This window comes from Coloeus monedula, assembly GCF_965178545.1.
Source record: "Coloeus monedula genome assembly, chromosome: 4".
In the NCBI taxonomy this organism is placed as follows: Eukaryota; Metazoa; Chordata; class Aves; order Passeriformes; family Corvidae; genus Coloeus; species Coloeus monedula.
The window spans coordinates 60,913,077-60,936,790 of record NC_138784.1 but is presented as its reverse complement, the minus strand read 5'-3'; the positions used below and the strand labels follow the sequence as shown (position 1 = coordinate 60,936,790).

The 23,714-nt window shown below is 38.1% G+C and overlaps 1 protein-coding gene across 1 annotated transcript in view; it reads right to left on the bottom strand.

The window, feature by feature from the left end:
* Positions 1–1,843: 1,843 nt before the first annotated feature.
* Positions 1,844–23,714, bottom strand: part of CERK (ceramide kinase) — a 43,106-nt gene continuing 21,235 nt past the window's right edge. Inside the window, exons 7-13 of the mRNA XM_082280267.1 lie at positions 19,150–19,224; positions 17,490–17,642; positions 16,585–16,690; positions 13,844–13,914; positions 8,928–9,133; positions 5,507–5,715; positions 1,844–4,578 (exon numbers count right to left, since the gene is read on the bottom strand). Coding sequence (XP_082136393.1) covers positions 4,479–4,578; positions 5,507–5,715; positions 8,928–9,133; positions 13,844–13,914; positions 16,585–16,690; positions 17,490–17,642; positions 19,150–19,224 — 920 coding nt within the window. The 3' untranslated portion in view covers positions 1,844–4,478. The remainder of the gene's footprint in view (positions 4,579–5,506; positions 5,716–8,927; positions 9,134–13,843; positions 13,915–16,584; positions 16,691–17,489; positions 17,643–19,149; positions 19,225–23,714) is intronic.

Here is a 23,714-nt window from a genome sequence, read left to right as displayed (position 1 = left end):
GGGACGTGTCTGGAGCACAAGTCTGGTGAGGAGCTGCTGAGGGAGACAGGGGTGTGCCTATTCTGAGGAAAAGGAGGCCCAGGGGAGACCGTATTACACTCTGCAACTACCCGGAAAGAGCTTGTAGCCAGGTGGGGGTCGGTCTCCTTTTCTATATAAAAGCAATAGAACAAGAGGAACTAGAGGAAATGGCCTCGAGTTGAGGCCAATATCAGCTTTAGACTCCAGCTGATCTTTAAAGTCCCTTCCATTCCAAGTTCCTATCAATTTGTGTCAGGGGAGGTTTAGATTCAATATTAGGAAAAACTTTTTTGTGGAAAGGATTATCAAACATTGGAACACGCTGTCCTGGGAAGTGGTTGAGTCACTGTCCCTGGAAGTATTTAAAAGACATGTAGATGCAGCCTTTAGGGACATGGTTTAGTGGTGGACTTGGCAGTGCTGGTTTAAGGGTTGGGCTTTATGATGTTACAGGTCTTTTCCAACCTAAATGGTTCTAAGATTCTATTATTCTAATACTTGAATTGCAAGACACATGCTTGGAGAAATTTCTGATTCTAGACCATCCTCCTCAGGATGGGATGGAGAATGATGAAAAGCACATGGGTCAAGCTGAGGACAGGGAGGTTCCTCAGCCATTAGTCAGGGGCAAAACAAAGTCATCTTGGGGAAAATTAATTTAATTTATTGCCAATTAATACCAGAGTAAGACAGAAATAAACCCAAACTCAAACCTAAACTCACCACCTCCTCTCCTCCCTCTCTGCCTCATTCCTATGCTCAATTTCACTTTTGACTCTTTCAGCTCATCCCCTCTGCCTTGAGCAGCGCAGGGGGATGGAGAAATGGGGGTTCTAATGAGTTCACCATTTTCCTACTTCTTCCTTCCTGAGGAGTAAATGGTCCCCCATGGGCCACAGTTCCTGCCAAAAATATCCGCTCCTGTATGTGCTCCTCTCCGTGGCTGCAGCCCCTGCCAGGAAACTTGCTCCAGATGGGCTCTCCATGGGTTGCAGCTTTCCTCACGGCACATCCACCTGCTCCAGTGTGGGGTCCTCCACTGGCTGCAGGGTAATCTCATCTGGTGCCTGGAGCACCTCCTCCCCCTTCTCCACTGCCTTAAGTGTCTCCAGGACGTTTATTTTCCACTCACTCCTTTCAAAGCTGTTGAGCAGCATTTTTGACCCTTTTTTATTTATCATGGAGGTGCTTAGCAATGCCATCCAATGAGCTCAGCTTTGGCCGGTGGCAGGTCCATCTTGGAGCTGGCTGGGTTGTCTTCTTCCAGAACTCACCCTTGTGGCCCCCCAGCTACCAAAACCTTGCGACACAAAACCAATACACTTCGAAAGCATAAGTGTCTACAGAGCTGAAAAACACGTTCTCCTGTGCCCATTGTTTATCTACAATGAACACATTTTGCTTATTAGAATATGTACTTCATCTCTAGTAATTATGGCAACAAAATTCTAGATCCCCCATCCATTTATACTATTTATAGTATAATACATATTTCATGCTTCTTAGAACAGCAGTTTCTTTTCACTTCCATAATAATAGCAACTCTAAATATCTGCATTATAGTAAGTTTCATATTTAGTTTGCCCTGGCAGAGTTGCTTAGTATTAGCCTAAGTCCAGCTTCACTAGTTGCTTTCCTTCACTCTCAGTGTTTTTTCACACTCACACTTGCCACAAAGCTGTATCAGCCCCACTGGAAGGTTATGAATTGCTTCTCTTGGTTTGATCAGCCCACAGTGGTTACACTAAGTGCACTACTGCTGGATTTCTGTCAGTGAGATTTTTTTTCAAATCAAGTTGTGAAAAGAAGAAAACCAATGTGCTGTTGTACAACGCAGTTTTATTTTTTTAATGAAATGCCCTAGCATCATAAAACAGAACTCATTTTCTAATCTTGAAGCCAGCAAGATTGGGAAAAAAGAAAAATCAAAGTTGGTTTTCCTATACATAATTTCCATACTAAGATTACATTCCGAGAAAAAAATCCCTAGAATTAAAATGTAAGCAGACATTACTTACACAGCTCTCTTAAAAACAAACTGGACATGTCATACAACTCACATATGGTGCTTTGCTAGATTAATATGCTATAATAGAATTATTCAAATGCAACTATGCAGCTTTTCTATTACCTAAGACCTTTTAATTTTATTATGTTGCAATGTTTTTATTATTTACTTCACACTTCTTTACCATACTATACAATGTTCTTTTGTCCTTTTCTGGTGGCTTTTTCTCAAAAAGGAGACCTTCACTGTGGCTTTCTTTGGAAACAACAAGCACTCAGTTGCAGATACTCAAATATTCAAAGCATTTCAGTATACATTCACTATGAGATTGAGTCTGCATTTTTCAAGTAGGGGTCTCATGACTTGCTAGTAAACTAATGGAGAGAGCTGGTTAGTATTTATTCCAGTTCTCATTGATGAGAATGTGCTCTGGATAGCTGCAATGCCTCAAACTCCCCCACTGTTGGTAAGCTGAGTGTGCACAAGAATTACTGTAACTTGGAAGTCTGGGTACTCTCACAATATTCATGGATTAACCACAATTACTGCAGACATTTTTTAACAACTGACACTTTCAAAAAATATTCACATTTGTAGAAATGCATAATTTCATTTTCAATGGGATGTTAGTTCAAAAGTACTATTTCACTCATTAAACATGGCTTTAAAAATACAGTATATGTAACACCTGTGTTACAAGTGTCAGAAAAACATTGGATGAGTCAACATTTCAACTCATTGTGTTAATAAGGAAAGCAAAGAGCAGTAGTTTTGGAAAAGTATTCAAGTATTTTCCTGAAACACTATATAACAAAATAAAGATCCTAAACTTCGTATGATTGTACTTGAGGCAAATATAATTTGCAAGTGCTTTTTGTCGTATAGAGCAATATGAATAATACTTTGTAACAGAGATATAGCACACAATTTTGATAATACACAAAACTGGAATGTAAATAGCTTCAATAGAAAAAAATAACCTGCCATTTGTAACAATATTCAAGTGCTTCAGTAATGAAATGACCCATCACCATGGCTTACATTGACCAAATATATGAGAAACATGAACCTAACACAAGCTGGATGACAGAAGTACCAATAAATATACATGAATACAGAATCATCAGCTGTTTGGATGCAAAAAAAACCTCAGACACAGTAAGTTTTAAAGAGAACTTTAAACCTAAAAGAACACTTATAAAAAGATAAAATAGAACTGGGGCTAACTTCTGTCCTCAAACAGAAATAAGTCTGTACAAGAAGAGCAAAATTTAGCCCCAACCCTGGACACAAAACATGTATGTGCCACAATACACAACTATACACAACTTAAATAATCACTCCATAGCTCTATATGACAGTCTAATGTTTTTTATTATAAAAACAAATCAGCACAGTGCATTCATGATTTGTCAGATGCCAGTTTCTTCCCTTGGCTTCACAAAACAAATTATTTTGTTTCATATTTAGTTAAATTAATTTAAGGACTTCCAATCATCAGGTCATATTTCTAAACTTAACATTTCAACATCTTATTTTGCAGAGACATTTTAACACATGGAGTAGAATGTCCAAAGAATTGTGTACTGAAGAGGGAAGCTTTTAATATGTTAATACTAGATATTTTTAAAAAATTAAAACTTGCTGGTGTTTGAGAACTTATTTATATTTTCCCTTGTCTGTGCCTTCCTGATATTATACAAGTATTCCTGCAATTTGCTTGCAAGACTTTTCAGTTGCACTGTGTGGTATTTGGTATCATCCAAACAGTCATAAAACCTTTTATAATCCCAAAAAGCATGATGCAAGGAAGCCTTCAAAGACAGAATATATAGGATGAGGTGTGACCTGTATATAGTTGTGCTTTTATTTTTCAAATATTTGTACACTATTATTATTATTACTACTTAAAGCCAGGAATGTGTGTTTGAATTGCATTGATAAGTTGCAAGGTATTGTCAGAATTACAAAATGAAAGATTTTAATTAAAAAAAAAAAGATGCGAATGACAACACCGTTGTCCAGCATTTAAGCCACATGCAACTACATAACACTCCCAGCAGAAAACATCTTCTCAGGCACTGAAAATGTCTTGCCTTGGTGCCAGTGGGAAGTCCAATGTTTCATAACATTTAGATATTATTGCAACACAACTACAAAATTAGCTCTCTAGAAAAGCACAGAGAATTTATCAGTCATCATGAATACATAGACATAGGCCAACCCTCTCTTTTCTAACATAACAGATTACATTGCTCCAAGATATATTTTAATGATTACAATGTTTTTTTTAAAAAATGACACAATGCAGTAAGATGTCTAAAATTATACTGAAGCCATAAAAAAAAAATCTAAAAGTTTAAAATACTTGTCAATTTGACTAAAATGCATATTTACTCAATTTCCTTGAGCTTTTATTTTTTTCTTCTCCCCATTGGAGGAACAATGTTTATAGTAATTGTTCAACACTACTCTGGCTGTAGGCAGCTTCATCTTTACAGTTTTCCTCAATTCCCCTTGCAAACAGTTTCATTAACTGGCAGTGAACCCTGAAAAATATAGAAATCAATTAACAAGACATAAATGGGTGCCACATATTTAATTCTAATAATTTAATTGTAATAATCCATTAATTTCAAGCAGTTGGACAAAGTTCCTTACTCCTGACTACAGAAACCACACCCTCATTTTTGATTCAATCCTCCCCTGCAAAGAGGGCTGGATGCTTTCATGTATCCTCTTTTACTCCCCTCGTCTACACAAGAATTCTATAGGCACTTAGATGAGCCAATCTTTTACAATATACAGCATGTATAGAACTCACCTTTGGACTGCTAAGTGATTATGTTTTAATGGAACACACTTGTATGTAAATACTATGGTTTTGGTTCCCTTTGCTCTAAAAACAACAAAACAAGCAACCAAAACTAATCCGAACAAAAAAAAACCCAAAAAACAAAAAACAACCCCTTTCAAATTTCACAAACTTCTTTGCTAATTTGAGTATTTGCACAACTGCAAAATTCTTTCTCTGTACGCAAAGATCGGAGATAAGACTCTGTGCTGTGTGCCAAAACACAAAGTAGGGGACATACTCAGTATTTCTATAAGACAAAGAAGCTTACTTAAGCTAAATAGGAAAAGCTATTGCTCAGAGTAATGAGGCATTGCACTCATTTGAAAAGAATCCTTCCAACACCATCTTCACTTTCAGCACTTTAAGCACATAATACCAGTTCCTAAGAAGTAAGTATGACTTCAAAGGTAGGGCCATCCATCTCACTCAGAGTGATCATTTACAACACATATGGTTGCAGTATTCTCTGGAAAGGATTCAAAACTGTAACAAAAATATTTAGGTTTATTATCAGAAGACTCAAATTTGCTATGCACAGGCATCTTTCTGGGATGTCTTTATGAACATCAATGAGAAGGCTTAATGTGTTCTGCTATATAGACAGAAAAATCGAAGCTTACCTCACTTCAATTGCTGAACTATCCAGAGTTTCTCCATCACAGTTCCAGGTGCTATTAACAATATTACAGCAGCAGGCTGGATGATCTCTGCAGAACTGGCCAAAACGTTTCTTTCCTATGTCCATGACATTGCTTTCATTGTCTTCTGAAAGCTTTGATGTAAATTGAAAACACTTCACCCGATAAACGTCTACAAATGGAAAGTCAAACTAGGAAAAAAAAAGAAATGGGCAAATCAGGCAATTACAAGTTAATACATTTGATGTGTAAAGCAACTCAGCATGCAGCAATTTGTACTCAAGGACAGTCTGTCCACTCCAATCTTCTAGAGAAGCTTACCTGAGACACAAAGTAATTTTTGTTTTTGAAAAACTGCACAAGTCAAAAACAATAAAGCCAAAATGAAACCTTACTTCTCAATGGTCACTGTACAGATAACCAGATAACAGGTTCTGAGATTATGAGTAAATGGATTATAAAGACTATTTTAAACAACATATAAAAATTACTATAACATGATATCAAAGTGTTGGAGACTGATGGTTTATAGCTTAAACATCTTTATGAAGGACTTTTGCCTATTATAGCAAAGCTGTATTAAAAAAACTGCATGGAAGACCACCACACCCTGAATGTGCTTCCTGACTGAGGGCCTGCACTGCAAACTGGTGGAGATAAGATACAGTGATTCAGGTCTGGCTGGGGGAGAAGAATACATTCACAGGAGGATTAAGCCCAGCACCTTCGGGGTGGAGGCCCAGCCCCAGGGTTATCAGCTGCCAGGCTCGAACAGACCCTCACAACAAAGGGTGGTGGGGAGAGATGTTCTGGGTGTGTGGTGAAAAAGCCTCTGGTGAGAGGCAGTGAACACCCATCTTCTGCTGTGCAGATCAGCTCAGCTGTGGAGACCCTTCGCCTCGGGAAAGCCACATCTAAGGGACATCCACATCAGGGACAGCAGAGGGAATGTCATGGCCCATCAAAGGCCCACCCCCAAAGGGGTCCCCAGACCCTGCACCAGAGCACTGCCCATGATACAAAATGATGCAACAGATCCACAGTCTTGCAAGGGACAGTGTCAAACTTGACCTCCTCAGAGAAGGCACGTGGGTGTTCCCATCTGGCCCAAATGTATACTAATTCACTGGATTCTATACTTTTTGGTGGGGGACCCTCACCACCAAGAAGACCAGTTGGAGGGAAACAACGAGACGTTGTTCGGATCCACGGAAGGGTGATATGTTTCTGCTTAATCTGTCTCTGTCACTCTCCCTGTCCCCGCTCCCCCCTCTCCTTTTTCTATTTCTTTCTTTCTTTTCTCTTTCTATCTCTTTGCCTTTTTTACTATTAAATAAAATATATCATTCTTTTGGTTTCAACATCTAACCTCATTTGGTTTTAATCAAGTTTTGGGGTGTACTTCAAACCTTTCTGAGTTCGATCCATTTTATTCACAGAGACTTAGTTTTCTCTGCTCTTCTGTGCTTAGACTAGATCTCAACACAAAGTCAAAAAGGTTTGGATTGTATCTTTGTGTCATCCTCAGGACCTGTTCAAACACAGTCCTTAAGGCTTTTCTGAAAGTCCTCTGCTTTTGCACTTGGAACAATGCCCTGAAGGCGAGAATTCCATGGCAGTGTTATCAAATCACAGAGCTGGGGGTACATGAAGAATAGAGGGCAATATTATTGCATTAAAAAAAAACCAAAACCAAAAAAAACCCTAGTTAATTGAACTAGAAAAAGCAGGTCAATTAGAAGATTGCTCCTAAAACCGAGGCTGCAGATTAACACTACAATACTGTACAGATGCTTTAAAACAGGCTTCATTAATTGAAGGAACAATAAATTAGAGGATGCCCCCATCTGCCCTGAAAGCAACTTAACAGATATGGAACTAAATATTCAGCAAGCTCTAGTAAATACAGACAGGTCATTTAGCAAAGGCCATGGAGTGGTTTATGCGAAGGGGATGGCAAGGAAGCAAATGTGAAGAAACAGTTTACTCACAAATCAGTATGTATGGGTGTACAGTCACCCTTTTCTTCCTTTTTTTTTCACATTTCCTTAAGTTTTCAAAAAGGGTTTCCCACTACTATGATGGATACTAACCTGAGCTAAGGACATATGTACAACCCTGCATTTAATCTCCACTGCAAAACCAGCATATCCCAGAGAGAAATGAGAAGCACTGGAAAGGAAATGGCTATAGTGAAAACCAGAAAAAGCAGAGATGGAGACACCTCCTAGGTCTTTATTTCCCTCAACTTTTAACCATAAAGAACTGTAAAGTCATCAAACTCTATGCTTGGAAGCAGTGGCTCCTGGACCCAGTGGGGCTCATTTAACAGTGTGCTGGTCCAAACTGCTCCGATGCAAATGCTGGTATCCATGGCTGCATCGTCACCCGTGTCTATGCAGAGAGCACCCGAGCTCTCACATCTCAAGCCTAAGCAGAATGTTGTCCCTTGATAAATGTTACAGCCAATTTGAAAGGTAGCCAGGGGTGGCTTCAAATGATCGAAAATATCAAAGGAACAGTGAGTGAGAAGGTGTGAAGGGAAGAGGAGGAGATTGAGAACAGTGGGAAGGACAAATATGGACACATTCACAATGTCCCAGGGACTGGCAATGAGGAAATAAAGGGAACAGAATCTATACTAATTCTTTTACAGAGGAAGAAGAGTAGCATCATAAACATTCAAGATTTGTATTGCTTTTATGCATTAGATATGACACTAGTCCATCGTTCAGAAAATTTCCAGAACATATTAATAATATCAGGTTGTGACAAGTATTAAATATGTGTATACACAGCCATAGCTCTGTTTCAACAGATACTACGAGCCAAAGCAGTGATGAATCTTCCCTCCTGACAGCTACAACGCATGCAAGAAATAATTTTGAAGCTGAATGCATAAAGCTCATATCCTGGTCACTTACACGTAGTAAAATACTGCTAAAAGCCTGCAGTTTACAATCAAACTGCAGTTCTGGAAACTTTCTTCTAAATCACATTTTTATACAGTTCACAGAAGTGATTTATTATGCTTCACCACATCTACCTCAGCTATTCATGCTGTGAGCAGTTTTTCATGACAACTATATAAGGGCACAGTTGTGATAAAATAACTTTACATATTGTCCAAACAGCAAATACATGGAAAATGTTACAAAACTGAATTCCGTTGGCAGAAGTGGAATTTTGTTAGAATGCTATGGCCAAGGAGTTGACTTTGGTAAAATGTTTTGAGCTGCTTTATTTTTTATGATACACATGCTGAGATTGCATCACCCAAAATGCATAAATTTTAGAAAAACAAACAAACATGCTTTATAGACGTTATTTCTGTCATATAAGAATACCAATATTTACACCTTTGATGGACTGTCTACAATTCACTGTCAAAAGGAATACACACCTGATCATCTTGGTTTGTGTGTCTGACAAGATACCGTAGAAAATCAAATCTGGAGCATTTCCGAACTAGAATGAGGTCTGCTGAACCATCTGCCAAATGAGCTGCTGGTGAAAGACCTTTTGGACTTCGTGGACAGGCACAGCTCATACTTACTGCATTGATGGCTAGAAATTTCCCTTTTATAACCTTCCATTCTTCTTCACCTTCTGAAACATATCAATAAAGACATGGAGATAGGTAATAATTTGATCTACTCACAAGAACACTAAAAAGCAACCACTGGAAACTTAAAAGTCTTCCCTGGGCATATTCATGTATTGTCAGTAAATATCTAAAATAAACTACATTTTAAAAATTACATTTTTAAGTATCTGTTTTTCACACACTTAACATAGAAAGTTGCCTTCTGCCTTCAGACTGTGACTATCTCCCAAAACTGCTTGCCTGTTCTGGCATATGCACGTCAAATTCAGGATCAGTGCTATTTGGGTAAACTGGCAAAGGCATAGGAATGGAAAAGAGAGGCAAGTTACAGCTCTCGTAGTGTGAAAGTTCAGAGGGATTAACTTTTTAAAATTCTATTTTTGCTCTTCAACAATCTTAAATAAACAATGATGCAAAGATTGTAGTTTAGTATTTGGTTTCTAAAGCAATATTCCTCTTCTGCCTCAACGCTACAAGTTAATATTTTAAAAAAAGACAAAGGGAAGAGATGACTCAGCAAGGACCAGCAGGCAGGATATCAGGAGTCTGTTTCCACCCCAGCCCCAAATGTCTGAAGATTAGAACTATTAACAGTTAAATGTCCCTGTGTGTAAATCTTCAGAGATTTCTAGAAAACAACACAAAGTCTGTTTTCTACACCATGAAACTCTGTTGGAGCTTACATCTAGACTGAGCTCAAATGTGTGCTGGCATCGATACTACCAGGATGCAGAGGAATTTTCTAGAACAAAGAAGCATTGGCAGGCAAAACAGAGTTGTTACCTAAACTGTATTTTCTTGAATATGGATAAAAATATATGAAAAATGCCTTTTTTTATTTTTAGATTACACATAATTGTCTTCCTTATCACAATAAGAAAAAGCCAAAAAGCAGCCATAACACTCTTTTTCTCCTACCAAAAGTGGACTCATTTCAAATGAACAATTCCACAGAAGTAATGACTGCAAAATAGCCTATGGAGTTCAGGAGTGAAGTGTCATGGGGGGTAAAATTAAGGAGTGAACAAAAAATGCTGAAGTTTGTTTATTTAAACAAGGTAGAGGTTTTGAGGAATGTTAACTGGTATGGACTTGAACATCTAACATTATTCAGTTCCCCACATTTTGGTTAACTTACAATGATTTTCAAGGCGCTTTTGTGATGGGACTACAGACAATGTTTATCCTATGTATTTCATGTCCTGAAATTCTGATATTCCTTACTGTCTTAGTTTTAGGAACTTCACATTTACTTTAGAGAATCAATATCACAATTGTCTAGGTTATTTTGAACCTGAAGTCTATTATGCATTAATTTTGAATCGACATGTTCCAGGCTCTAAACATCAGAAAAAAGAAAAAGAAAAAAATTGTTTCCAAAGTATTTTGTAGTTGCTCTTCACTCTTTGAACTTCTCCCATTTCCTGGAATTTTTATTCATTGGAACTTCTTACTATCCACTCTCTAGTAACAGAACCAAGAAAAACAGTGTTCCAGGAAAAACATGTAAGCTTATAATGTGACAAAAGACTTAAAGAAAACAAAAAACTTTATTATAATTTTTCCATCTAGACTATCCCCTCTATCTCCTGAGAAACAAATCAGAAATAGCAAGAAAAAAACGCAACTTTTAAATTCAGCATTTTTGCTTCATTTGCCACAGTGCTTTTTAGTATTGCTTGCTTTACTGCTGATCTTTTTATGTTGTTTTCAAACAGGACATTACTGAAAGAAGTAATTTAAATCAGATTCAAAATGTGCATGTTAAGAGAGATGAGACAGACCTAAATGTCAGACTACAGAATGACTGTTCAGGCTGCAGGCAAATGACAAGACCCTGCTCTGAGACGAAGGTAACGGAACAGAACATAAACTACTGGAACTGGAAACAACAGGCATTTTCTGATACACAAACAACAAAATGAAAACAACACCTTTTACTAATAAATCCTTTTGCTGTTCCTCTGAGAACCGTTAGTAATTTGGTCATCAGTGTTTCTAGATATGTATTAACATTTTAAGTATGCTCACTGTAGTAAGTCTCAAATTACTTAAGGTAAAATGCTTCTTTATTTTACTGTAATACATGGTTTTCATCTGGAATAAATTTCACCATGTTACTCAAGAACACCTTCACTGTTCAAAGTAAGAACAAAGTCAGGATATTAATCAGGTTTTAAATGAACAACTGTTTTCATAACCATTTCGCAGTGTGTATCACTGTAATAACACAAATTATTTGCTCAAAATATCTTTCCTACAATAGGGCAGTCATAAGCAGGGAGTGCATAAGTGGCACTCACTTCAATGGCCTATTGTGTACACACATTGCAAATTGCTGAAGTCAGCATAAAGTACTAGCACTCAACATTTACTCAGCACATGCACAGAGACTCCTGCACAGTTCAAAGAAATATGTTCAGTAACAACCAATCAGGCATCCTTCTAAACTTATCTGAACCATACACAAACCCAGTAGGCACAATGAAAGAGTCTGCCAAGATACCCTGCTGAGTGAAAAGCTTATCTGGAGATTTAAAATCCTTTCTATTGTGAATCAAAAGTAGTTGATTGTATTGTTCCCTTACCAGCACTGCATGGAGAAGAGACTGGACTGCAAAGAGAGCCAGCTACCAGAAGTAGAATAGAATAAAGTAAACAATATCCTACATAACCAGCTGCTTAATGTCATGTGCAATGTTGGCTAAAAGTGTCTTAATTGCTAACTAAGTCCTTTGCTGGATGAAAGGTAACAAAATGGCAGGTTTAAAAACCAAACCAACCAACAAAATAACCAAACAACACACACAAACATGAAAAAAGGCAAATAAAACCCCCCCACAAACAAAAGAAAAAAGTTTGGCAATTTCTAACTACAATTATCTCTCAAAAAGACAGAATTTATTTCTTACCAAAAAGCCTACTGTCATATTTATGTTATTATTTATGCCCATTATTTATAGTCTATAAAATATCTTTAACTGAACCTGGGCATAGATTAAAATAACCCAAGAAATATTCTGATTTGGCCATCTCTTGACTGTCTCGAAGATCTGAAAGCAGCAGCTGGGATGAAAGCACTAAACATGTGTAACAGGAATTCAAGTTGCACAGAAATCTTTGTGCTACCAGTGAATCTCCACAGTATGATGATCTTTTTGCTAAAAAATGCCTAGAACCTGGCACAGACACAGTGCAAAAAACCTGTAATTGTAAGATAATCTAGGTCACAAGGACCAAATGTTCATGTCAAGAAAATTGCGGTTGTATGCACTGGGCTCTACAAGAAGAAATAAAAACACAGTAAAGGACCCACAGGAAGCCTGCCTGCTGTTTAAGAGGGGTTTATCCAAGATGATGAACAAAGCTGGAGGCAAAACCCAACTGAATCTATGTATCTTTCTCTAGCAAGGCCACAGGTGTATGAATATCAGTACTTCTTCCTGTTAGGATGTAGTAGCCAGAAATAAAGAGATACAACTAGGAGAATGACTGAACAGAATTCATTAACAGTTGTTTTAACAAAAGGAAAACAAAGTTATGTCCATTAAAAAAAAAATGACACAAGTGTGCACAGGGGTTAGAATGGGGATAAAGAAGAGAAAAAGGATAGTGTAACTAGAGAAAGAGGACAGAAATCTCATTTATCATTTATAGTGAGTATTGGTGGAGTGTTGTACAGAAATACTTAAGTCCACTAGATCAGCTACTAGTTGTCCAAATTCACTGCCCCATATTAGGGTGACATTTGTGCTAACAAAAACAAAATTTTACGCCTGATCTATTCTAAAAGTTATCTTAATGAACTGCTTCCTTCTATGACATCTCACAGTTTATCCATTCAGTCCTCACAAAAACCCAGAGTCCTAGCTCACAGAATATTATTTTTTCTAAAGAAAAAAAACTAAACACGCTGAAATATACAAGTAATTAGTATGATTTTATCAGAACTTTCTGAGGTCTGGGTGGAGGAGACACCTTAAATGTTTTTCACATACTTAGAATCATAGTATCATAGAATCATTTTGTTTGGGAAAGACCTCTAAAATCAGATGTCAAAATTGACATTGTCCAAATGTCAATTTAGCACCACTAAACCATAGCTGCCCAAGTGCCACATCCATGTGTCTTCTGAACACTTCCAGGACACACGAATGTTGATTCTACCACTTCCATGGGCAGCCTTTTCCAATGCTTGACAACCCTTTCCCCAAAGAGATTTTTCCTAATATCCAAACTAAACCTTCCCTGGCATGACTTGAGGTCATTTCCTCTTGTCCTATCGCTTGTAACCTGGAAGAAGAAAGAGAACCCCGTGAGGCTACAAACTCCTTTCAGGCATTTGGACAGAGTGATAAGGTCTCCCCTGATGCACCTTTTCTCCAGGCTATACACCCCCAGCTGCTCCTCACAGGACTTGTGCTCCAGACCCTTCACCAGCTCTGTTGTCCTTCTCTGGACATGCTCCAGCACCCCAATGTCCTTCTTAAAGTGAGGGGCTCAAAACTGAACACAGGATTTGAGGTGTGGCCTCACCAGTGCTGAGTGCAGAGGGCAATGACACACATGTTTTCTGTAAACTGAAAGAAACAATGGATTATCCAGTAACTCAGTGTTAAAAAAAAAAATATATATGAGCATTTGAACTGATATATTCTGAAAAATAATTATTTGTGTAATACTATCACATTTTACTTTTTTTGACAAATTACCTTCATGTTTTAATCCACATTCCTTGTGCTGTTCTGCCAGCTGTTTCTCACTTTTCTTGCAAATGTAACATCTGAAAACAAAAACACCATTCATTTCCTGAAAGACCTCCACTATTATGCATTTCAACTTTATTTTACCCAGTCATTACAAGATCTTCCCCCATCACAAGATGCAGCACAGCACTGACAACCCTCATGTGGCTGGACTCATCACAGCCTGGCAGGCAGTGCAGTTATTTAAGTACAGCTCTGAAGATTACTGGATGTCAGTGGTAACAGCAGCAGAGAGACATAAGATCACATAGGTTGGGAGGGATCTCTGATGTGATCAAAGTTGGTCTTACAGGATCAGGATGTTCAGTGTCTTACTCAGCCGAGTTTTGAGGATCTGTGAGGGTAAAGTCCACAGACCTCTGAGCACCTTGTTCCAACATTTGACTGCTCTAACAGTGAAAGACACTGACATACTGGGGACAGTCCATCTCACAAGTGTTGAGTGCAGGGGAAGAATCATTCCTACCTGTTGACTTCCTTTCTGCTTAGAAAACTCAGTATAAGGTGGGCTTTCCTTGCTTCAAGGACATACTGCTAACTAAGGTACAGCTGCTGTCCACCAGGGTCTTGAAGTTATTTTTGGCAGAGCTGCCTTCCAGCCAGTCAATACCCAGTCAACACTCTTACACGGGACTATTTCACCCCAGGTACAGGACATTTACATCTCCTGAACTTCAGGAGATTCCTATCAGCCATTTCTTCAGCCACCAAGATCCCTCTGAATAGCAGCCCTGACTTTCAACATAAACCACTCCTCCCAATCTGGTATCATCCACAAAACTGCTGAGAGAGCACTTTCTGAGACTGTCCCAGTCATTAATAAGGACTCTGCACAGTATTAGGTCCAATACTGCCAAGGGACACCATTAGTAATTGGCTGCCAGCCAGACTCTGCATTCACAACCGTTCTAGTAGTCCAGCCAGTTTCTCACCCACCCACTTTCCTAGTCCACATCTTATCAAATTAGTTTTAACAGTACTACAGCAAACAGGATCATAGGTCTTGCTAAAGTCAAGGTATGTAACATCCACTGTTTCCCCTTCATCCAGGAGCCTGGCGACCTGTACGGCTTGGGGAGAGACTACACTAGTGAAAAATGAGATAAAGGGGTAACTTTGCAGCCTTTTTGATATATCTTATCACTATGTTCCCCATGCCACTAAGCAGCAGGCCCACAGTTCCTTCAGCCTTTTGTTATGATTGGTATATTTAAATAATCCCTTCATAAAAAGCAACACCCTTCACATCCCTTAGTGATTTCAACTCCACCTGAGCTTTGGCTTTTTCAGTTTCATTCCTGCATATTTAAGCAATATCTTTTGTGTTCTTCCAAAGTAACCCATTCCACTTTCACCTTCTTTTTACTACTCAGTTCTTTGCTCATTCAAGTTGCTTTTCTATCCTGGTTAATCAAGTTTCTGAGTATCAGAGTGGATTATTCTTGAACTTTGATGAGGTACCAACTAACTCTCCTATGCCTCTTTATACTCCAGGACAGACTCCCATGGAATCCTGCCAAGATCCCCAAATAAACCAAAGTCCAGGGTTGCAATTCTATGTCTTGTCTTGCTTAATACTCTCAGAAGTTAAAACTCTATAATCTCACAGCCACCACTGCCAAAATGGCCCACAACCATCACATTCCCACTTTTTATTTTCTGTAAAAAGACTGGCAGAGCAGTTGTTCTAGCCAGCCTGGCAATCATCTGCATCATCTATATCATTATCACACTCCAGGATTCTCCTAAATTGCTTGTGCCCAGCTCTATTGCCCTTCCAGCAGTTACCCGGAAGTAAAAAATCCGCTGTGAGGCACCAGGCATTCTTTACTCCATTCCTGACACCTGGATGCCAGCTTTCTCCCTCTGGAGCCTCTGCTGCATCAGGGCACCTGATGGGTCAGGATTGTTGCTCCAGCTGATACTAGAGACTCATCTGCAGCATGTCACAGCACTAGCACAGCAGTCTTATTGTTTCTGGACAAAGTTTGTGGTTCCTCTGTATCCTGCTGTGCTGTTTGGCGCTGTGACAAGTACTTCATCTCTGATAGCTAAACTCATAGATAAAGAAGAATAATAAATACTAGTGCATAACTTCAAGCAGGTGAAAGCAAAGAGAAAGGAAGGAACACTGGGAGATTAAGACAGGCCCCCTGACTAAAGAAACAGAATATCACACAGAATTTATACAGCATCATAGTAGTACACAAAAAACCAGGGTAGATAGGCTGATTCCTGAGAGGACTTGTCCTTAGGACAAGTCATGCCAGTTGTTGTCATGGCACTAAAACAACTGCTAAAATTGCTAGATCCAGTTACAATGTGAACACTTAAGAATTTCTGAATTATTATTTCCCTTTGTGGAAGCTACAAGGCATCCAGACTTTTGATTTCTTAGTAGTAACACAGCACAATATCCTCAGCATCTTTTAACTGGGTCCTGTGCTGTTATATTTTGCTTTCCTTAAAACTGAGGGAGGAGAAGAACCAGCTAACAAAATTTTATTAGATTTTTGTTTAATGACCTGATAAAATGAGGTGTTCTTTTTAATGAGTCAGTAATTTTTTACAAGCTTATCTCTTTTAGAGTAAGTGTTTTGATATTAAAACCAACACTTCTGTAACCTCTATTTATGTACGTTTTTAAATAGTTCACACCAAATATCCTGAGATAAACATTAGCCTACCCTGTTCTGCAGCTCTCTTTATCTCGTGGAGATCCGTGTGTATGTTTTGCTGGCTGATAAGCAATTGTTCCTTCATAATAATGATGAGAAAGAAAAGTCTTGAAGCCTACATAAAAAAGGCATTATGCAGCATTAAGTCATTATAAATCCATGTGGCAAACATCTCTGCATACATTCCTTGATTTTTCTTCTCTTTCCTTTTCTAAGGACTGCAAAACAGTAGTTGCCCTCCTCAAGCTCAGAATTATTTTTCTTATGATGTTTTAGACTGTAAGGAACAAGAAAATATCACAGTGCCACTCCAATGTTTTAACATTTGTCAGAAGTGCCATTATGCACTTGACATCTTTAAAGACCAACTAAAAAATTTAGTTATACATCACTGTTGAATCTTAAAATTGGCCTGCACTAAAATTCTCCTAATGCATCTTCTCTCCCTAACACAAATCAAAGGAAGCAAAAGATACTTTCCCCTAGGAAAGTGCCATAGGATTTATTCAAATACTAGGTAACAAGACTAAATCACACATCTCTCTCTAATCAGTGCTAGAATAAGGGCGAGATTAACAATTCATTCCATCAGCTGAATGTTCAAGACAGAGGAGTGCCTATCTCTCTTTAAGTAACTAAAAAGGAAGTCATAATGATTAGGACAGAAGTTATTACTTTTTAGGCCATTTTCCATAGGTGGCACATATTCAACACAACTTTATTGAGCCCACTGTCAACGTTAACCCCAAAGTCAAACCCAAAGAGCTTTACGTAACATGATCCAATATACTTGGTGCTACAAGGAGTTCAAGTCTGTTTATGATGTTTACAAGCTTCTGACAAGGTTGGTTTGGAGAGACTAAACCAACTGCTCCAAAGTACTTACACACTGACAAAAGAATTCCAAAAATTACCTGAGTAGTCATATCTCATTGGACCCATCCACCGCTTCTTCTCACTATCTTTTAATATATCTCCATAAAAACCATAACCCAGCAATGACACGGAGTATTTCAAAAACGTGTTGTTGTGATGTACAGAAGAGACATCCAGAGGCTGACAGTCACCTATAAAGATCAGAAGTGCAAGGTTCTATTAAGACTTACTTTATTTGCAGCTGCAAACATGATAGTAACTTTAACATTGCGAAGTCATTAAAAATAAAAAATACATATTGCATTTATGTCAATATATATGCCATGAATGCATATACTTCTTACACATGCAGAAAAAAGAAAAATAATTTTTAAAACTAATTTAATCTCATACTTTAAAAGCATTAAACACTAAGTGAGAAGAAAGAGCTCAGTATGCTAAAAATGTATAATGAAGAATTTATACTCCTTTATCCTGTAGCAGAAGGAGGGGATAGAGTCACAGAACTATTTAGATTGGAAAAGACCTTTAGGATCAGAGTCCAAATGTTAACCCAGCCCGGTCAAGGCCACCACTAAACCATGACCCTAAGTGCCACATCTACACATTTTCTAAATATCTCCAGGGATGGTGACTCGACCACTTCCCTGGGCACACTGTGTAAATGCTTGACAATCCCTTTCCCTGAGTGGATCAATGCATTGTCTCCTGTACATCTCCTGGGTACTAAAACCTCTATCAGAGGATAATTCGAGCTGGAAGGAGCCTTTGGAGGTTTCTCATAAAACCTCACACTCAAAGCAGGTTCAGCTATGAGGTCAGATCAGGTTACTCAGGGCTTGTCCTGTCAAGTCCTGGAAATCCCTAAAGACAAAGAGTACACCACTCCTCTGATGTCCTCCACGTGTAAGCTTTGGAGTGATGGTGGGCATTGTGGGGGTGGGTTTTTTTGCTTGTTTGGTATTTTGGTGTTCGGGGTTTTTTTGTTTCACTGGGAAGTTGGACCAGATGATCCACTGTGGTTCCTTCCAACCTGACCCATTCTGTGATTCTGGGACTTAGTAACACAACTAAAATACTACGATATATTAAAGCCACATCTCTCCAATCCTAGTCCAAAGGCCTAAACTCCACAGATGCTGAACAGAGTTAACTGTAGGTTAGTAAGAGAAGCACATGTGCATCTCTTTGCAACATGAGACCCTAAAACTGCAACTGTTAAATCAGTAATGATACCAAAAGGTGTTGTAACTCTAACTTGTCAAGGGAACATTGAATTGCCCAGGACAATTGGACAACTAGCACAAAATACTACTATTGAAGTGTACATGCACTGCTCATAGCTTTCTCTTAGATAAACATATATATATATATATAGAGATATGGTCCAACAACTGATGCTGCTTACTGCATTTTACTATTTTCAAAAGAATGCCAGAATATATGAAAACTTTAGCACCAAAGTTTCAAAATGTTATGATCCCTTGAAAATAATGAATTAGTGTAGACCAAGCAATCAATTTTTAACCTCCTGTATTTCAAATCAGAGACTTAAATCCCAGACAAAAACTTTGTATTTCAACCCAGCCATTATGTTCAAATTATATTTCACAGACATAAAGACAGAACTAAATGAAAACAGTATTTTGGGCTACTTTCATAGTTTTCATAACAAAACTGCAAACTGCGACCACCCACCTACAATAATATGAAGAGCTGAAGTTACTGGATCAGAAATGCCTACAGTTGAATAGCATATGCAATCTGTTGATCCTGAAAAACAGAAAACTAGGCATCAATTTGTATCTTTACAAAACAAGTATTATTGGCATAGTCCTCCACATAAAGGCATTATGTTCCTTTGGTTTGCTCCTTTCTATTTTATGGAACAAAGTATATACAGGGATACTGTATTATTATTATTATTTAAACTGTAACACTCCCCCTCCCTCTCCTCCAATGAGTACAAATTATTGCTCTCCATACAAAGTACAGAAGTTTTCACAATATAAGCAATAAATATGTAGCAGTTAGTGAAGGGAAGTAAGTTAATTTACACAGAAAATTTCATGATTACATTAAATATCTTTTATATCAAATGAGGTAGGCATACCTTGATTCTCTTTTGTTTAAGATTTCTTGCTCATTGAAATCTCATGAAAAAAAGAGAAATTGACTGGTCTGCTGTTTTTTGTGGTACTGATCTGAATTCCAGGATGTCATCTTATACCAGAAACCTCTGCTCTGTTCTATTATTTGAAAATCAGTAAAAATACTTGCTTTCAGGAATTAGTTTCTAGATAGGGTAACAAAATGGATAGAGATGTACCTTTACAGTCTTGATGCAAAATACCTACAAGAAGAAAGGGGGGAAGCTTTAGGTTTCACCTATATGCTGTTTAGAAACGGCCAATTCTCCCTGTTCCCTATAAAAAACCAGAACCTAGATAGGGATCTGGTTTATACTCTGCGACAGGGACTTGGAACTCAGGTCCAGACATACAGAAGCGTATTTGTTGCAGCACCTAACACCAAATTTATCTTACAGTTTCTCCCATCCCTTCCATGAAACCGAATTCCTTCAAAGTCAAGGCTAGATATCTGAAAAGATAAACTTTGTCCGCATACATGTTTTCAGCTTTCCTACCAATACATTAGGCTGAAGAGGAGCTCAAATACAGCATACTTGGTTACTGAGGCCTTACCAAGCTGAAATAAAAACTAAAAATGGAGGAATGAGCGACCATTATTTAAAAAACACTTTTAGTTCCTTTTCACTTTGGAAATAGTCAGGGCATAAGCAGTTAAGAATAGGAGCAAAGAAAATCCTTTCTTCTCCAAGTCACTTTTCAGAAAATTGATACTACTTCCCCAACCTGTGAATGGCACGACAGAAGCTTCTACCAAGTAGACACTCTGCAGAAATTTGCCACAATGAACAAGATGCAGCTCCAGGAGCCAATTAAAAAGAATAGAACAGGAATGTAGAACAAAAGAAACAGTGGGATTAAATAGGTTGTCGCTACAAGGCTGAGGTTCAGGACAGTGCCAGTGTATCATTACAGGCATATGCCACTGCAGGACAGAGGACTCCAATTTCCTACAGTATCATAACAGACAAGGTACACAGATCTGATGTAACATTTAAAGTTTTATAGCAGAAGATATTAAGTGGAGTTATGAAGCTGAAGCTATACTTTACTGCCAAGTTTTTCAGTTTCATATTGTCTCCTATGTTCATGAATAGAAAATTCTACTTTTGAAAAGAAAAACAAACAAATAATCCCTGAGAGATCTGACCTAAACTTTTACTGCTGAATGTACAAGCCTAACACTTTATCCAACATTTTTTATTTCTTCCAGATTTGTGTACATTCTGCTCCTAGAATTACCTCAGTCATGTTTGTCTTGATGTAAACAGAGCTTCCAAGTAGTCTTACACTACAGACGGAAGAAGAAGAGGGGAATTCACGCAAGCTACATTTCAACACCAGAGGTTCATCTCCCTATGATCTTCCATAGTCAATTAAAAGCTGATTCATCTGTTTGGCAACTACACTGAACTTATTTTCATTTCTATTCATTTACTAGCAAGGAAGGGCTAAAATTAAAACTGAAGTCTGAAATTAGTTCTGAGATTCTAAAACAGGAGACTGGGTAACATACCAACAGTAAAACATTTTTGGTTTTTTTCTGTTGGAGGTAGTAGTGTGGAGCAACAAAACCAGTGACCTATTTATATGGATGTAACTACAGCATTCCTCACACACATGCCAAGAGAATGTAACTTGCCACAACACCATACCAAGCATGAACCTAACAGCACTTGTTTAAAGGTCACAAAAATGTTCATGATGACTAAGGTTTTGAGTCCTTTTGAACACTTCTTAACCAAATAAGACTTCTAGACCATTAGGTTGGTCGTCACTAGATGTGGAATCTACAACTGCTGAAACAGCACTCTGAACAGATGCACACACGAACCCACCAAAATCTGGGTTATTTCATCAGTATAAGTTAATATGAAAAGCAGGATTAGAATGTAAACATAGCTTGAATAATATCCCATGATTAATATCTTAGGATTGCCAGAACACTCAGCTTGGGGAAGAAGCTTCCCATAGAGCATGACCCTTGACTAATGTTAAGTGGTGGCTACTGTACACTCTTGCTAAACCAACAGAAAAATCATATACATACTCTGCCAGATTTTCTTTGCGGATTTTTAAGGGCAACAGCCTGAGTGAAGGAACATAAAAGAGGTTTTTATGGATTGCAGAGAACTGCATGCAAATGTGAAGAAAGTAGTTGGACTGCTTGCTAACTGGACCCTACTTCACTTAAAAAAAAGAGAGAAACATATTCAGTATAGAATCTAATTTTTGCATTGATTTGCTAGTAGAGAAGAAAATCAGCTTGCAAAGCAATGATTAAGTTGCAGGTTAAGACACCTACACACAGCTATTTGTGTGCATGTTACACTGCAGACAATATGCCAAAGCTTCTGTTCTGGTCAAGGACATCTTGTCAGGAATAGCTGATGGCAGCTTCAGCTTGAGTCAAGGTACACACTCATAGGCCTCAGTGGAAGGGCCTTAGGAAGCAAGTGACAAGCTGATGCAACAGAAGATCAATGAGCTCTGCTGATCCTATTGACCAGATGCCCCCCATTATAATATGAATTTAGATGCCCATCTCACTTGCAGATACCATATGTAAGCATGAAAGTTTGAGTGTCAGTTTCAAACTGAAACTTACCCTAAGGAGATTAATTCCTTCACCTAAAATGCCACCAACCACCAGGGATCAAGTGCTGCAGATTACTCTGCTTGTCCTCCCAACTCCTACTCTAGTACAACAATTGTCTTGCACAGGGCCAGTACATTTCAACAATGATAGTGGCACCATACCACGATACCATATGTAGATGCTGAATGTCTGAAATCTCCCAGCTAAAGAAAGCTCTCATCCCAGATACTTTGAGATTAAGAACTCATTAAAAATATGAAGTATGTAGAGGGCACAACAACTTATCTTTGTTAAAATAAGCATAATTACTTTTAATCTTTACCATACATTGCTCATTTTCCCTGAAGTCTGTTTTTCATTAGGAGGTATCATACACCCACATAGTTGTTATACAGGCAAGTTCTTCTTTGTTCTTTTCCTCCCCAAATATGAGAAATGCAATCTTTTATATAAAATACATTTAATTATTTAAAAATTAAGGAAATCTCTCCTTTTAATTAATCAATCACAAGGAAGAATGATCAAGGTGTTTATTGAAGTATAAAAGAGCGTGTACTCCACGTGATTAAGTTTTGCTACAGCAATACTAAAGAAAGCAAAGTGATGGACTGCATTACACAGAATATACTACATCTAAATCACCAGATTTCCCGTTTCATGTGAACATTGCTAGATGTTTTTAAGTAGAAAAGTCATGCAGACAGGTACACTCAGACACCACTTCACAAGTTTAAATTGGTACTAAAACAACCAAAGTGGTTAAGCAAAACCAGAAAATTTGCTGGTTGTATGGAAGAGTTCATGCCATTGATTGATGGACCAACAACAAAAGAAAGTGCTAGACTTAATCATCTGAAACATGATTTGACTACTACCTTACAACTAGGGTTTCTTAATCCAAAACACACACATGGTGTAGGCTACAAGTATTTATTTTTGTGCTTTTACTGATGGAAAACTAAACAAATTGCAAACAACTGAAGTACTAAACTAAGCAGGTGACAGAAGCAAGTCAGCTAGATGTTGATCCTATGCAAAACAGTGAATTTAACAAAGAAATAGAAATATTTTTAGAGCTCATGAGCATTGCTCCATGTGAGATACTCTTGACGGGGGCAGGTGCTCCCATAGCACACAAAGAATCCTCAGACAAATTAGTACGAAAACAGTATTTGTAGTGAAAACAGGCAGAATAGCAGCTTCAGTGGGGGTCCCATATTTGTGCAGAGTTTTTGAGAATCCATAATCCATGCAGTCATCGCAGAGAGGAAATGTCAGGTAAGTCACCCTAATGGCAGAGTAACTGCACGCTTTTGGATCAAACAGCATTTAATATTTTGAAAAATTCTAGAAAACTACTTTTCTGTTAAAGTGATTTTTAAAAGAGAAGGAGCTGGCACATTCAAAAGTAAGCGGAGAAGCTACTGCTGCAGGGAGAGATGAAGGGTCCGGGTTCACACCCATGTACCTACTTGAAGTTTTATACATCTTCCTTTCTGCATACAGAAACCAAG